The 15,687-nt window shown below is 42.7% G+C and overlaps 1 protein-coding gene across 4 annotated transcripts in view; it reads left to right on the top strand.

Annotated features, from left to right (window-relative positions):
* The window catches only part of KDR (kinase insert domain receptor), a 45,425-nt gene that overhangs the window by 27,266 nt on the left and 2,472 nt on the right, over positions 1–15,687 (top strand). Inside the window, exons 20-30 of one of the 4 annotated variants that reach the window (XM_022564010.2) lie at positions 135–223; positions 818–971; positions 2,909–3,006; positions 5,280–5,402; positions 5,555–5,666; positions 6,282–6,381; positions 6,784–6,889; positions 8,074–8,225; positions 13,258–13,357; positions 13,859–13,944; positions 15,458–15,687. In XM_022564010.2, the coding sequence (XP_022419718.1) occupies positions 135–223; positions 818–971; positions 2,909–3,006; positions 5,280–5,402; positions 5,555–5,666; positions 6,282–6,381; positions 6,784–6,889; positions 8,074–8,225; positions 13,258–13,357; positions 13,859–13,944; positions 15,458–15,482 (1,145 nt within the window). In that variant the 3' untranslated portion in view covers positions 15,483–15,687. Of the gene's footprint in view, positions 1–134; positions 224–817; positions 972–2,908; positions 3,007–5,279; positions 5,403–5,554; positions 5,667–6,281; positions 6,382–6,783; positions 6,890–8,073; positions 8,226–13,257; positions 13,358–13,858; positions 13,945–14,968 lie in introns of all 4 variants that reach the window. The other 3 variants (XM_022564019.2, XM_022563990.3, XM_030760077.2) reach the window with 3 other exon arrangements.

Here is a 15,687-nt window from a genome sequence, read left to right as displayed (position 1 = left end):
TGATCCTGTTTCCAGTGAAAGGGTGTAGCCTCTTCTGTGATATTTTCTAGCTCATTGATGTCTTAAACACTTGGTGAGAAACGAGTGAAAATACAAATACATTTTCTCTTCTTGGTATGCTGTGCTGTCTGCAGGGCCACTCATGGTGATTGTGGAATTCTGCAAGTTTGGAAACCTGTCAACTTACTTAAGGAGCAAGAGAAATGAGTTTGTCCCCTACAAGGTATGTCATTTCCTAACAACTGTGGTCACGCTGTAAAATGGAGAACAACTCAAAGTGGTACAGGTTAAGTTTTTTGGTAAAATTCTGCAAAGAAATTGTGAGGAATCTTTTCATGTTACCTCTTGGCTGTTGTAACTTCCTCTTTTACCTTCTGGAGGACACATACTTCTCATGTTTTATTTTTGTGACTCTGATCTACCGACCCATTATAGATAATGCCAAGGAGGGGAAGGTGGGTGTGATTAAGGGTAGGGAATGACAGGTGGAAGGACAGCTCTGGATTATTCTATCTCTGCACTGGTCATATGTGGCCCTATGGAGTGTCAATCCCAGTGTCAAAAGTGCCCTAATGTTGGAAGTGTGTCTGAGTGAAACTTGTAACAAGGCCCTTATCTCTAAGCTAGAAAAGAGACAGGCTTTATGGAAGAAAATCTATTATGTAGAACACTTGCCCCAAATTTCAGCCCAGAGATTCCATGATCCTGAAATTGATGTCTCTCATCTTCTTTTAATAGTTACAATTGTTTCTATACTTTAACTACATTGGAGAGATTTTCTGGTGTTCAAGGAGTTTGTTCATGTGTTTCGTTCTAGACTAAAGGGGCACGATTCCGGCAAGGGAAAGAATACGTTGGGGAAATCACCGTGGATCCTAAACGCCGCTTGGACAGCATCACCAGTAGCCAGAGCTCAGCCAGCTCCGGATTTGTTGAGGAGAAATCCCTCAGTGATGTGGAGGAAGAGGAAGGTACCTGCCATTGCTTCCTCTGCACCGAATGCATGCTCTTGTAGGAACAGACGAGGTGACAGGGTGTTACAATGAATTTTGTCCTGGAAAAATCCAGCATTACCTAATATTTGAAAGAGACCTAAATTTCTAGGAGGCTTTCATTCAGTCTCCCCAAAAGTGAGGGGCGGAAGGTCTAAATAAGCAGCAGGCTACGTGGTGAGGCAGAGCATGGCTAGCCTGAGAAATCTAGGTCCCCCAGGAGGGCTAAGCAGTTGGCAAACAGTCAAGCCAACGCTCTTCAAGTCTTGGTTCAACATTTGTCAGCAGGAGAGGCTCAGCGCCATCTTCCGGATGGGCAAAGGAGGCTCTCTGGTGTTTGATCCAGCCTCCCCATTGTCCACAGCGGTTCAGTCCCACCTTGTCTGCTTCACCAGCACAACAGAAGTCCTTCAGTTAATCATACCCAACCTTCTCCAAGGCAGTGTAGGCATCTGTTGTTTCTACCCCAAGTGGCTTATCAAGTCTTCCATATTTCGTCAGAAGAGTCTTGGTCAATACACTTTTCTTTATCCACTTATGCTTCCAGTGATATTTTAGTGCTCTTTATGAGTGGAGCTGTGTTCCCAGTCTAACTTTCAGGACCTCTTCCAGCTTCAGGATACACTGTATATCTGCTTCCCTCAGAAGGAGCAGAGACAGCTCCGTGGAGGTAGAGATGGGGCTTCCCGACATTTGGGTCTTCTTGAGGCATGAGCTTAGAAGAATTCAATCATGAAATAGTGGAAGAAACCTGCTTCTGTCCCCTTTGACATGAGGCCACAGAGAGAACTTAAAACTGACTTCTTTCCCATAGAAGCCAAGCAGGCAGTGTGAGGCTAGAACTTGGTCTAGAAAAGCGTGGGGAGGTTGTCTGGACCTCACATAACTGGGTGCACACTGAGTGGAGCCACTTCTGCCCCGTCGTCTCTCTCACAAAATGGTGGCCAGAGAGCTGGAAACCCAAGGGCTTGAGGGAGTCAGTCCGAGTAGAGGGGGCATTGGCCCAGAATTTTGCCTCCATTTCTTCATCTGGAAAATGAAAGAGTTTCACTAATTATTCAAGGGGAGCCCTCCAGCCCTGAACATAGAAAGTCACTGAGAAAAAGTTTCGTAGTCTTTTTAATACTTACAAGGTTATTATTACAACTGAGTTTTCATTTGCTCTGGTATTTGTCTTCAGGAAAGAAACCATGTCTTATCTTATCTGACCAAAGTTAAGAGATCATGTTGAAACGCTCATTAATGTCTTAGTGTTTCTTTGTACTAGTTGCCCAGAAGTAAATACCACAAATTTACGTAAATTCATCTTCCTCTCGATGTTCCTGTCTTCTCCCATTCGTATCCTTGAAGGAAAAAAGCATTCTCGCAGGCCAGATTTAATGTGTTTACAGCCCTTTCTCAGTTTAAAAGTGAGAGAAGTAAATATATTATTTCTGGTATTTTTAGTTAGCCATTGTAGATTATGGTTTGACCTTTGGCCTTTGTCCCGGGACAAAGCCTGGAGAGAAAAGATTCAATGACCCTGGATATTGTTGTTTTATTTTTAGAGTTCTTGATATGAAAACTATTGTTTATCCCTCTGGGTATATGAAAAAAACACAACACTTTAAACAGCAAATTTGTAAAAGCCTGCTTTTACCCCCCTGTTATCGATGCCAGTTTTTCCTCCATTTTGCCTCCTGGATTTGTTCGTCCAATTTGGCTAAAATGGAAAAACCAATATTTTTGCTAAGGGGTATGATGAAGGCTGATAATATACCAGGATTCAGCATACTTACAGAAGATAGAAGCATTTTCTGTCTGCTTCTATTTCCTGAAATTTAACTCCCAATTTTTAAAATGAAGATTGCTCTATCAAACTTACAAACAGTTTCTGGCTGAAATACCAATCTCTGTCCTCCTGCATCTTCTGACAGTTTCTGAAGATGTGTACAAGAACTTCCTGACCTTGGAGCATCTCATCTGTTACAGCTTCCAAGTGGCTAAGGGCATGGAGTTTTTGGCATCACGGAAGGTGAGACAAAGTATCTCTTCACATCACAGATTTGCAAATGAGGTGTCCAGTGCCAGCCATTGGTGTTTGTTTAGGACTGTAATTCATTCACCACTGCTGGAGCACTGTTAAGAGAGCTCTACTGGGGAGGCCCCATTTCTGCTCATTAAAGTGGTGTTAGGAGTTCATGAAATTAATTCATGTGATAAATACCTACTAAATGCAGGCAGTCTTCTGAGCGCTAAGGACACTGTGTGAGCAAATAGGCAAAACTCTCCACCTTCATGGAGATTATGTTCTAGTGGGTGGAACAAACAATATAAACAAGTAAAATGCCTGATAGGCTAGATGGGAGTAAGTACTGTGGAGAAAAATCAGCAGGGAAGAGTTATAGAGTATACAGGAGCGTTATGTTCCTGTGGACATATGCCTCTGTGTTTGTGTACATTGATTTTAAACCAAGGGGACACGGAAGGCTTTAGGGGAATGTGCATTTGAGTAATGGCCTAGAAGAGGTGAGGGGCTGAGCCTTGCAAATATCTTGGCACAAGTCTGTTTTTCATTTCTTTGATATTCATCGCCATCCATCAAAAAGTATTTGGTAGTAGCATAATTAGAAACCAGGAAGGACAGGCTTTAGATGAGAGCGATTGAAAGAGCTAAAATTAGAAAAGTAGGCCAAACAAAGGCTGAGGTGGATACGTGACAAGTTACAAACATTCCAAAGGTTGTAAACACTGTGGAGGCACCCCTCGGAAAGGGTAAAATGGATGGTTTTACATTAAACAAGAAAAATTCAGATTAAGTTTCAGGAAAAATTATCAGTTGACAGAATGCAGTTGCTGCAGCCTACCTGTGGGAGAAAGACTTAAAGTTTTTACTTTGTGTTTTTTTCCTAAATTAGAGTGAAATCCCTCACGCAGGCCTTTTTCTGGAGTTTAAAGCTTGTCACCGCTTTCAGAGCCTCAGGATCTCCGAGGTTTCTGCCCAAGAGCTCTTGTCTTCTCTCTTCCAAGGGGAAGGGAGAGAAGTGGGATCTTAGAGGATTTTTCCAAAGAGAAAGGCCCTTTGCCCTTCTTGAAGATTCTGATTTTATTTTATTATTTTTTAAAGGCCAGAGCCTGCCATTTAGTCAGGGTTCCTTTGATGGGGAAGGGAATGAGGGGTGGAGGGGGATCCTTTTACTTGCCTTGCATCTACCAGCTGAATTTCTTGAATACCACCTGGTTGCTTAATAAAGGAAGCTCTTCGGTTCGGGGCAAAGTAGGAAGGACTGTGTTTTTTGGAGTCTCCTGTCTTGATCAATCACGCCAGGCAATGTGCTTTTAAAAAACAATTTTTTTTAATAGAATTTTTAAAGGTTACACTCCATTTGCAGTTATTACAAAATATTGGCTATATTTCCTGTGTCGTACAATATATCCTTGTGCCTCGTTCAGAGGAAAGCGCTCTACAGATGTGAGGTGTAAGGGGTCCGTAATGCCTGGCTCACACATCACTCCTCCACTGACATAAGCATTCTCATCTAAGCCTTTCATTCATTTCTCAATGTTCCCTGAGACTCTTGTTCTCTTATAAATCTATCAGGTGGAGTTAAAGCTGCTTAGGGTAGGAAGTTACATGAAGGTAGGGGGATACAGAGAAGAGAGAAACTGAGGAACAGAAAAGAATAGAAGGAAAGCCAAGGAGAATTTGCTTTTCCTTTTTCGTGTACCAGAGAATCCCCTTGACTAGTGAGAGGCTGAGGGTGACCTCCACGATAAGCCAGCGCTTTGAAAACAGGGTGAGCCCCACTGGGAATTGTTTCTCAGAGCTTGTCCAGCTTCGGTTACGTATGGAATAGAGAAACCAACAAAGGGCACCAAACCAAGGAGAGCCCCTTGTTTCTGATTTCCGTGCATTCATTCAAAATAAACCCCATTCTAGGGCCTCCTTAGAATAACACGTTTTAACCGTATATGGTGCCAGGCAAAAGGGATGTGTGGATGTGACCAGAAACACATTCTTAATTGTGTCCAAGAGAAGTCTATTTATGACTCCATCAGCATGCTATAACATAACTATTTAATTCCAGAGTCTGGGGCTGTTTATGGAATAAGCAGATGTGTGCCTCAATGAAACTTACAGACTTTTTTCCGGAAGAGTTGATAAAAGATGTTTAACCCAGTGCTTGTTAATCAGTTGGTTTTCTGATGTGGGTTTTTTTTTTTCTTTCTTTTTTAAAGCATGAGGTCACAACAGATGTGGAAGAGATCAGTTATGTTGAGTCCTAATGCACACGATTCTTTTTGCAGTGTATCCACAGGGACCTGGCAGCGAGAAACATCCTCTTGTCGGAGAAGAATGTGGTTAAAATCTGTGACTTTGGCTTGGCCCGGGATATTTATAAAGACCCAGATTATGTCAGAAAAGGAGATGTAAGTTTCAGAGATGCACCCAGTGATCTGTTAAGTTGCAGAATTCAAACTCCTCTCAGCAAGCCTCAGGACCTGTGTCCAGGGACAATGGAAGCTTTTCCTTCAGATATTTGATAAGTAGGGTTCTCATTCCTTGTCTTCTACCCCTGTAGGCTCGCCTCCCTTTGAAATGGATGGCCCCGGAAACAATTTTTGACAGAGTGTACACAATTCAGAGTGACGTGTGGTCTTTTGGTGTCCTGCTCTGGGAAATATTTTCCTTAGGTAAGTCCCTTCTCTTTGTCTCTCCATCCATACTCCAAATAAAATGATAAAAGTCAGTGACCCCAGTGCACCTTTCCCTCTCCTGTATTCCACCTTTATCGGATGAAACTTACTTGGAAGCTTCGGGTTGTAAAACCTAAAAAAGCAAAGAAAGGAAGAAAGGAAGAAAAGATGTATATGTGAAGAAGGTGTTGAAGAATCAGGCTCAGGGCTTTCTGCAAGAGAAAATCAAATCAATAAGGCACCATTCCTCAGGACAGGAATAAAGACGCTGACGTAGAGTGGACTTGAGGACACGGGGAGGGGGAAGGGTGAGCTGGGACGAAGTGAGAGAGTGGCATGCACATATATACACTACCAAATGTAAAATAGATAGCTAGTGGGAAGCAGCCGCACAGCACAGGGAGATCAGCTTGGTGCTTTGTGACCACCTAGAGGGATGGGATAGGGAGGGTGGGAGGGAGGTGCAAGAGGGAGGAGATGTGGAAACATATGTATATGTATAGCTGATTCACTTTGTTATACAGCAGAAACTAACACAACATTGTAAAGCAATTATACTACAATAAAGATGTTAAAAAGAAATAATAATGCCCCATTCCTGTTTTATTCTAGGTGCTTCTCCATATCCTGGAGTAAAGATTGATGAGGAATTTTGTAGGAGATTGAAAGAAGGAACTAGAATGAGAGCTCCTGATTATACCACACCCGAAATGTAAGACTTTACAAGTATTTCTCTATCCTCCTTTGCTCACAAAAATTCTCCCTGCCTAGAAGACTTTCCATTATAGGTACCTCCTTCATGGCCCAGTTTGTACTTCTCCCTTGAAGTCTTCCTTGATAATCTTAAGCACAGAGTCATCCTTCTTGAAATGACAGCACTTTATCTATACCAACCAGTCAGTTTTTACTAGATGTTGATTTATGATGTTTCCTTTTCGATACACACTTGATGCTCCAAGCGTAGGGTTCTGTGTTTTACGTAGTTTCGTATCCCTCTTTAGCATCTTGGCTCATGGTGGACTCTTTATAAATATTTACTCATTCAAGTGCTTATTGTCAGCATCAGATCAGGAGGAAAGAGGCGGTTAATGACATCAGTGTTTTGCTTCTCTAGGTACCAGACCATGCTTGACTGCTGGCATGGGGAGCCCAATCAGAGACCCACGTTTTCAGAGCTGGTGGAACATTTGGGAAATCTGTTACAAGCGAATGCTCAGCAGGTTTGTGACCTCCATCCAAGAAGCTTCTACAGAGAGTACTTAGGTGTCCAGGGCTCGTCTGCTGCCTAGGCCTTCTCATGGCCACCATACTGTCCTCTCAGCCACTGAATCCAAGGAGCCATATTCTTCCAGATCTGAGCAGTAATCCTTTTCTAAAAGTCATAATTACCTTTTTGACAGATGAGATCCTAATTCATAACCTGGGAGCTGATCACTTTTATTTTTACTGATGTATATTGTGGTGTCTTCAGAGGCTCTTATAAAGTAAAAAAGCAAACAAACAACAAACAAAACTAAAAAACAAAAAAAACCCAAAACCTAGTTGATCAAGTGAATATCAACAGTGGACAGAATTTCAAGGAATTTTAAATACATTCTTCAAGCAAAAACACATCTGAACCCTGCAAAATTGATGGGTTTTTTTTCCCTCTGTAAAATCCCAGGCCCTCATAACTTCCATTGGAGGATTTTAGACTTGTAGCCTTTACTGTTAGAAAGTTACTTAATCTCCAGTCAACACCTCTTACTACAGTGAATGGAAGTCAATTTCCTCCTGATTTTCTTTTGAACAGGTGGTGGACAATGGGTCAAATCTATTTTTATCGATAAACCTTCCAAACATTTAGAGGTATCAAACTGCCCTTTATTTCTGTATCAAATTGCCCTTTATTTCTTTCTCTTGATGAAATAATGTTAAGTTCTGCAACCTTTTCTCAGTAGACCCATTTTCCTGAACACTTACTGCTTTTCTTTAGACTGTCATCAGTTTTTCCATTGCCTTGAAGCATAGACACTAAAATTGGATGACATGCCCTTTAAAGGACCCAGCTCGTGTAGATAGGACTATGTGAAGAAACGATTTCTCAGCTTTGTGGAGCTCTGCCTGTTCTGTTGTTCCATCTGTAACCACAACCCGTTTTGTCTTCATTGTAGCCATAGTGCTCTGTGGTCCCCTTACTCATCTTGTTTTTTGTTAGATCCTTTAATATACTTTCATCTACACATCACTTTTGAGTGCCCTTTTGTTTTTGACAAGTCATTTTTAAAGTTGTCTTAAAGTTTTACATTCAGATATGAAAGCCACATTCCCCATAAACAAGAAGCCCCAGTGGCCTTTGTTTTTCATAGAAAGGCTCTTGAAGGACTGAAGCCATAACAATAGCACTCTGTGTTTATTGTTTCAGGATGGCAAAGACTACATTGTTCTTCCCATATCAGAGACTTTGAGCATGGAAGAGGATTCGGGACTCTCTCTGCCTACGTCACCTGTTTCCTGTATGGAGGAAGAGGAAGTGTGTGACCCCAAATTCCATTATGACAACACAGCAGGAATCAGGTACGGTCTAAGGTCAACATCCCCTGGGGGAGGGAGCTTCAAGGTCATCTTAGGGAAGGGGATGGAGGAAGGACATCGTATAAAGTTGCTGCATTTCACTTGCACATTCACCCTTTGCCCTGAGAGGTCCTCCTTGAAGAGCGCCTGGGTAGGTGAGTCTCTTTCCATCTGTGGTCCACATTGCTGCCTAAGCTCTTCATTTCAGAATTCTAAGCCCTGCAGCTGCAAATAGCTGGAATGCCACAGTTTGTTAATCTCCAGAAAAAGAGACCAATTTTACAAAGACATCTGTATTTAAATTATCCCCATGTACTCTTTTATTAATGTGAGTTATATGGCTTAGGAAAGATTCAGGAAGGAAGAGTTCTATGCATTTATGAAAACAGACCTTTGCCTCTCTGGCTGGGATACAGTGTGCCATGGGGACGCGTCCTGAGTTTGACTGGGCAGCACAACTTCAGAAGCCCATCCCAAGTCTGATTTTCAGCATTTTATTTGCATAATGGGACTTCTGGGCTTATTTAAAACACATGCACTGCCGTATTTTCCTGATTTGTAGAGGGGTCCTAAAGGCAGCTTTCTTTTTGTTCCCTCCCAGCACCTGTGCATAAGGAAAGAGTTGGTATGGTTTCTACAATATGATATTAAAATTGCCTTTTACTAAGCCTGGGACTACTTCACTTTGCTTTGTCTTGGGTGTTTTCCTCCTGTAACCAGACCCCTGGCAGCATGAGCCCAGCCTGCCCCCTTGAGTGTGCTGTGGCAGCAGGGGGGACCACGGAGTGCTAGCCTTTGGCCGGGTTGCCAGATGGCAGGTGGGGAGTCACGCAGGACAGTTTGCCCCGTGGACTCGCACAGGGAGGGCAGCAGGAACGCTGCCGTGGGAGAGAAGAAAGCTCAGAGTGGGAAGAAGCCAACTCGTAAGCTGTCCATTCCATTTGTGTCAAGAACTTTCAGCATTTTTCAAAGAACTTTTTCTTACCAGATTTTGCCAAAGTTAGGCAAGGTAGATACTGTTATCTTTTGATGTAGATGTTGAACGTGAGTGTCAGAGCAGTTACCTGGGGAGAATACAATATTGTGGTTAAAGATCCAGATTTTAGAGTCACATGGAACTGGGTTGGATTCCCAAGTCTGCCCTTCGCAGCTGTGACCTGGGGCAAATTTTCACCGCGACCCAGGCAAGGACACTGGTGTTGTACAAAAATGATGACTTTGAGAATTACATGGTATAATGAGTTTCTAAGTGCCTGGCACCTAGAGAACACTCAATAAATGATAGCAATTAAGTGAGCTGGTTAAAATCACATGGGATGAATCCAGTTCCTCTGATATCTAACTCAGGGCTGTTTTCTCCCATACCAAGGAGGGGGCCTCAAAGAGAAAGAGGAATGAAATGAAAACCTATAGTTCCACCCCAACGTTTAAAAAGTCCTCGTTCAAGTTCAGCTGGCCTTCTGGTGTGGTAATTATTCCCGAAACACTGTTGCCTTCTGTGTTATCAGAAATCCATTTGATGGTGAGCTGTGTTCCTTGGGTTCTTCCGTGACCAGGTGGGGCGAGGACCCAAGCCGGCAGCCTCTTGGCTTACTCAGGAGCTTTGCGTGTGGTGCCGAGAGTCAATGAAGTCACATATGTGTAAGGGAAGTGCCAAATGCGATGCTGGATCTGAAACAGGGCTGCCAACATGTATCCCCAGAGGCGTGGACAAATGTGACACCACACTCCCAACACAGGCCTGGCTCCTATTTTCTGTCTGTGATTTTTGAATTGGCCTTTCCAGTCCAGTTTCCCTTTTATCCAGCTGTAATTTGAAAACTAAAATGGAAATTGGAATCTTTTGTCTGCATCCCCACTCGACCCCCTCCACCTTTTTGCCTTTACTAAAACTAAGGCACCACGCTCACATTTTAATCGTCTGGGTTAAAGGAGAGGCAGAATCGAGGCATCTGCACGCAGCACATTTCAGTTGGATGCTCTCTTGTGTTCTGCTTCCCTGGGGAAGAGGAAGTGAGGCTGGGGTGCCTCTCAAGGGACTTGTGCCCTTATCTTCCACGTTGCCAGTCAAGGAGAAGAGCCAAGGAGTCTTTCTCGCTTGCTTCTTCATAATTTTCAATTTCATTGCATTATGAATAGAGCTGGACAGAGACATCCCCGTGGGAGCCAACCTCCTGATTTTTTGCCCCTTTAAACTATTTTTAAAATATTTGTTCAGCATTTATTTAGAGAAGGGGCTGAGAGATATGTGGGGGAAGGGTGAGGAGGAAGGACCACTAGTGTCTAGACTTAGGTTTGTCTCTAATTTCCCCTGTGGATCAGCTCTGGCCCCAAGTCTGCATGCTTCCTGCAAGAAAACACATCTTAATTGGACTCATCATTCTTGGAGGACAGTTTGGGGACCATCTGCGGTTGCCCCACCAATTCCCCTGGGAGTTTCGTCTCCCACTCCAAGCAGCTTATCAAAGATTTCTTTTCAATTCTCTCCCAGGGAAAGGTTCTGGCACATAGCTTTTTTTTTTTTTTCATTTTCGTTAATTGCTAGCGATGATTTAAATGCTCCTTGTAGATTGATGCCTGGGACAGCCTGCTGGCTAGATTTTCCTGAATTTGGCTCTGATGTTAGACTGCTTGAAATGAAACTGTCCTTTCTGCACCTTTTGTCTATCTTTTTTTTTTTAACATCTTTATTGGAGTATAATTGCTTTACAGTGGTGCGTTCGTTTCTGCCGTATAACAAAGTGAATCAGCTATACATGTACATATATCCCCATATCCCCTCCCTCTTGCATCTCCCTCCCTCCCACCCTCACTATCCCCCCTCCCCCACCCCCCCACCCCTGCCCCACCGCATGGTCGGTGCACACATGGGAGAGAGCAGGGCTGTGTGCATACTAGGTGCTCAGTAAAGACTTGGACAATCTTTACTTCACTGCTATCTTCTTCCTTCTCCTTCCTAGTGCTTTTCCAAGGGCGTCAATGTGGAATAAGGTAAAAACAAACAAAAACAACCCTGCATGGGCTCTAGAAACCTAAGTTTGAGCCCCAGTTCTAGCTCTTTCCTCCCTAAGCCTTAGCAAATAGGAAATAATGAAAACCTATTTTGTAGTTTTATGAAGAGCAGATGCAATGATGTCCATGAAAATGCCTTGTCAACTGTGAAGGGCCGAGCAATGTTTATTATTATTGGGCTCAGCAATCAAGGAGCTGGCCTTTCTAAGGCAGCTGCATTACAGCCCAAATACCTCTGGAATCTGTCCACAGACCGTGTGGGCATCACCTTTCTTTAGTCAGGCTGCTCTTCTTTCTCCTAGATAATTGGAACAGCCTCCCGATTGGCCTCATGGCCTCTGGCCTTACCCTCCTCAACCCAGAGTCATCTTTCTAAAGGGCATATCTGACTTTGTCAATCTCATGCTTAAAATCCTTCAGTGACTGCTCATTGCCCTCAAGATAATAATCCAGATTTTCCAGTTATGTGATTTTGGACAAGTTCCTTAACCTTTTTGTGTCTTAGTTCCTCATCTGAAGTTGGGATAATGATACCCACCTAGAGAGGTACCGTTTGTGGAGATGCCATGAGACAGTGGTTGAGGAGCATTTAGCACAGAGCCTGGCACGTGGGAGAGTCTCAATAAAGGATTCCTGAATGAGTGAATGAATGAATGAATGACTATGGTACCAGTAATTTTTGGTAACCACTACTTTTAGGGACTGGACTTAGGAGAAGTAGGCTTTTCTCTCTCCTTTATGTTATGTCCTCTTTCCTGTGGAGTTTCCTGAGTGAGGATGTAATTGGTGAACCCCATTCTCTCTTCTTTGTAAGAGGAGGAACCAGCCTCCTGGGGCAGGGGACGGAGATTTAGTTTCCATTATCCTTCTTTGCCCAAATGAGTCCTCTCTTCACTTGATCACAGAAAACACACGGAATATATAATATATCCAGAAGGCCATCTAAAGTGGGAAGTATGCTGGGATAAGAGTGAAGAGTGAATTTGCTGTCCCTTCCCATGAAAAGGACTTTCCTTCTCTCCACTTGGGCTGGTTTTAACAGAAAATCAGACTCACCCAAAGTCACATAGTAGGGAAGGAACACCCTTAGGGAACAGGTGATGTGTTGTTGTGGTGTGACAAGTCCTATCCTTTGGACTCCTGAAAGAAACGTGTACCCTTTGGAATTCAAAGGAGGAAAACAAGCTTTGGTTGATGGTGCATCATTCTTTCTAAGACCCCCTTATCAACCACCAGTGATCACCTCATTCATCCTCCAGGTATCTTTGTGAGTGAGGAAAGGAAAGCTCTTGCCAGTACATTTTAAAGATGGAGCAATAGGGGCACAGAAATGTATCTGTGACTTTCCCAAGTCTGTGTAGTTCGTGGTAGATTTTGAAATAGATGGAATACCTTGTGACTCTCGAACTACACCCCCAACTCTGTGGGCTAACAATAGGAGATTCAGCCCACCTGCCCCTGTACCCATTGCGCCTCTATTACACGTAGAAGAAGATTGTCTCCAGACCTTGCTGGGTTCAGCATCCTTTACTGGAGCCGGGTGAGATTCAGTGAGATCTGCAGGTGTTTCCTCTGCCCATCTTTCATTGACTGGTTGTTCTGTGGGCCTTGTCTAGAAAACTTGCTTAGGAGATGGCCAGAAAGATGTGAAACACTCAGTAATATGCCGAGAGCTCAGTGGAGGAATCACAGGCAATCAGGAAGCCAAGCAGAAGGCAGCTGACCACTGAGTCTGCTGTTGTTGTCTTCAGTCCAGCCCTGGACCTCAGAAGTACGATTCAAAGGAAAAGGGGCTCATCTATGCCCCCTCAGTTATATTATACTTTTAAATGGACTTTCACAGGAAATTAAGCCTTCAGTGTGTGCTAGCAGAGAAAGATTTTTGTTTTGTTTTTCTTTTTCCAAAGGATGTTTGAAGGTCGCTATTAAACTTGCGGTTGAAAGATAATGAACTTAGGTATCACTTGTGGAACCTGCAGCCAAATATACCACCACTAAAATATAAATATTTGTTCTTTTGCAGTCAGTATCTGCAGAACAGTAAGCGAAAGAGCCGGCCTGTCAGTGTAAAAACATTTGAAGATATCCCGTTGGAAGAACCAGAAGTAAAAGTAATCCCAGATGTAAGCACATCTTTTAAAAATAGTCTTAGAAATAATACCAAAGGTGAAACATTAGCTAGATAAATATTAACCTAAGCATTAGAGACTTGAAGCCTCATTATAAGGCTGTCCTTGAGGGTATGTGTGATGGGGTCATTACAGCAGTGGAACTTACTGGGCGCCCTTGGTTTTTCCATATGCAAAGCCCCTGGTCTAAGGTTCAAGACAATCCAGCTTCATGCCCAATTCCCCTCAAGCGAACATAGCATCATTGTGAAAGAGGGATAGAAACGGGTCTCCTCGGCTTCTTCTTCCTAAATTTCTCTCTTCTTCCAGGCCTGCATCTATTTCTTGGAAGCAGTTACTTCCTTTTATAGCCTGCATGGTTTCTGGCTATGCTACCTTTACCTGCCTCTGCAGAACGTGGGAATGTTGTCTGATAGGTGGGTTAGGAAATCAGTTTAATTAAGTAATTGTTCAGTGTACACAATCAACTGTCCCATCTCATTGTCTCTTAAAAAGGACAACCAGACGGACAGTGGTATGGTTCTTGCATCCGAAGAGCTGAAAACCTTGGAAGACAGAAGCAAATTAGCCCCATCTTTTAGGTAAGGCTCAGCCAAAATAGAAGGACAAATTTCAACAGGAACTTTTGGAAGGAACCTAGGACTTTGAGCGTAGGTGCAGAGTTTTCCCTTTTTGTGTCTTCGTTGGTTGGGCAAATTTGCATCAACCTAACTAATAAAGAATGGAAACAAATCAAACTAATTACCTGGCAAGTCTAAAAAAGAATCTGAAATAAGAGGATTTGGTCAGTTTTCATGAGAATTTATGAATACTAGGGGATTTTTTGAGCGTATTTACTGTGGTCAGTGGTTTGTGTGGTACTGGCTAAGTAAAACAGAGGTCATTGGATGTAATCCTTAAAACTATGGAGATAGTTAAAATCTTTGTGCACTCTACCCTGAAGGATTTTCAAACTTGAACAGAAACGGGTACACCTGTCTTTATGAAATATAATGTATAAAGAAGCCATTATCTATTTGCGTAAGATACTTAAATATTTTTGGCTGAATTATTAAGTACTTAATTGTGGGAAAAATGCTGAATTTGGTTTTGAATATTTCTTCCATGTGATTCTGTAGGAATTCGTAGCTGTTTTGAGTAGATATACCTGCTTTTAACTTAACAAGTAAATAAGATTCTGTATTTATAAGAATATTGGGATTCAGAGTAGTTATTTATTTGCTAGCAGGTTCACTCTAGGTGAGAATAGAGAAGACTTTGATCTACTTATAATCGAACTGTTGGATAAAATGGGACCACCCTTGGTACCGAGTGATGCTCATGTAAAACAAACAAACAGACAAACAAAAAACCCATTAAAATGTGCCATTGTGTCATTTCATTGTCTGCCATAGGCCCAGGATGAGAGACTGTGAGAGCCAATCATATGTTTCATTCACTGATTCAAATATATTTGTTCAGCAATGAATAGGTACCATGCCATTGTCTGAGACACTAAGCTCATTTTACTGAGGATGGATTGAAAGAAAAAATGTATATCTAGTCATTTGAAATAACTTTTAAACCATATATGAACACGGAGTTAATAAAATCCTTTTTTTGCAGTTTTTAACATGAATAGCTTGGTAAAACACCTACTAAGGGGGCAAAAAAAACCCCACACTTCAGAATGGCTTAAGCTCCACACAGCCTACACCAAGCTACAGAAAGCCTTTTTAAGCTTTTTTTCTAAGCTTGGACATGATTACCGTCTGTCACGATTCCACCGTCCTTCCAAAGAATGTGGTTTTGATGAGTAAAAAGCACTTTTTGACACGTCTGGCTTGATTGTACACACACGCTTCGACTTACTAAAGTTTAAAGTTGCACAAGAACTTTATTAACACCACCCACGGGCCTTGTAATCCCTTACTTGACAGGGTGGTGCAAGCACTAGTGGACTTTCAGAGCATCCCAGTTTCGCTCCACATCCTGAAAGAGTCCCTTTGGCTCCTATCCTTGTATACAAACTTGTCAATCTGCAAGGCCATAAAAAGGTTCCACTGGTTGGAGCCTTCACATAACTCAGGAGAACTGCCTTTTATCTCATCTCAGGCTTGAAAGACTTGGACCTGAATAAGACGACTTATCTGAAACTCCAAATTCACGCGAGTACCTGAAAATAGACATTGTCTGAGTGAGGCTGCTATGTTGATGAACAAGTGGGAGGGAGAGGGACTGGTGTCTCCAGGAAGATGCCAGCCCACACGGGGTTGGGAACGGGGTTAGGATAAGATGCAAAAGGACTCCCTTCTCTCTGCCGACTCATTTGGTTGCCATCTCTC

The sequence above is a fragment of the Delphinapterus leucas genome, chromosome 5 (assembly GCF_059928025.1).
Source record: "Delphinapterus leucas isolate spDelLeu-1000000601 "Yukka" chromosome 5, BTC_Dleu_Yukka2, whole genome shotgun sequence".
Lineage (NCBI taxonomy): Eukaryota > Metazoa > Chordata > Mammalia > Artiodactyla > Monodontidae > Delphinapterus > Delphinapterus leucas.
Note: the sequence above shows the minus strand (reverse complement) of the source record. Positions and strands in the feature narration are given on the sequence as shown.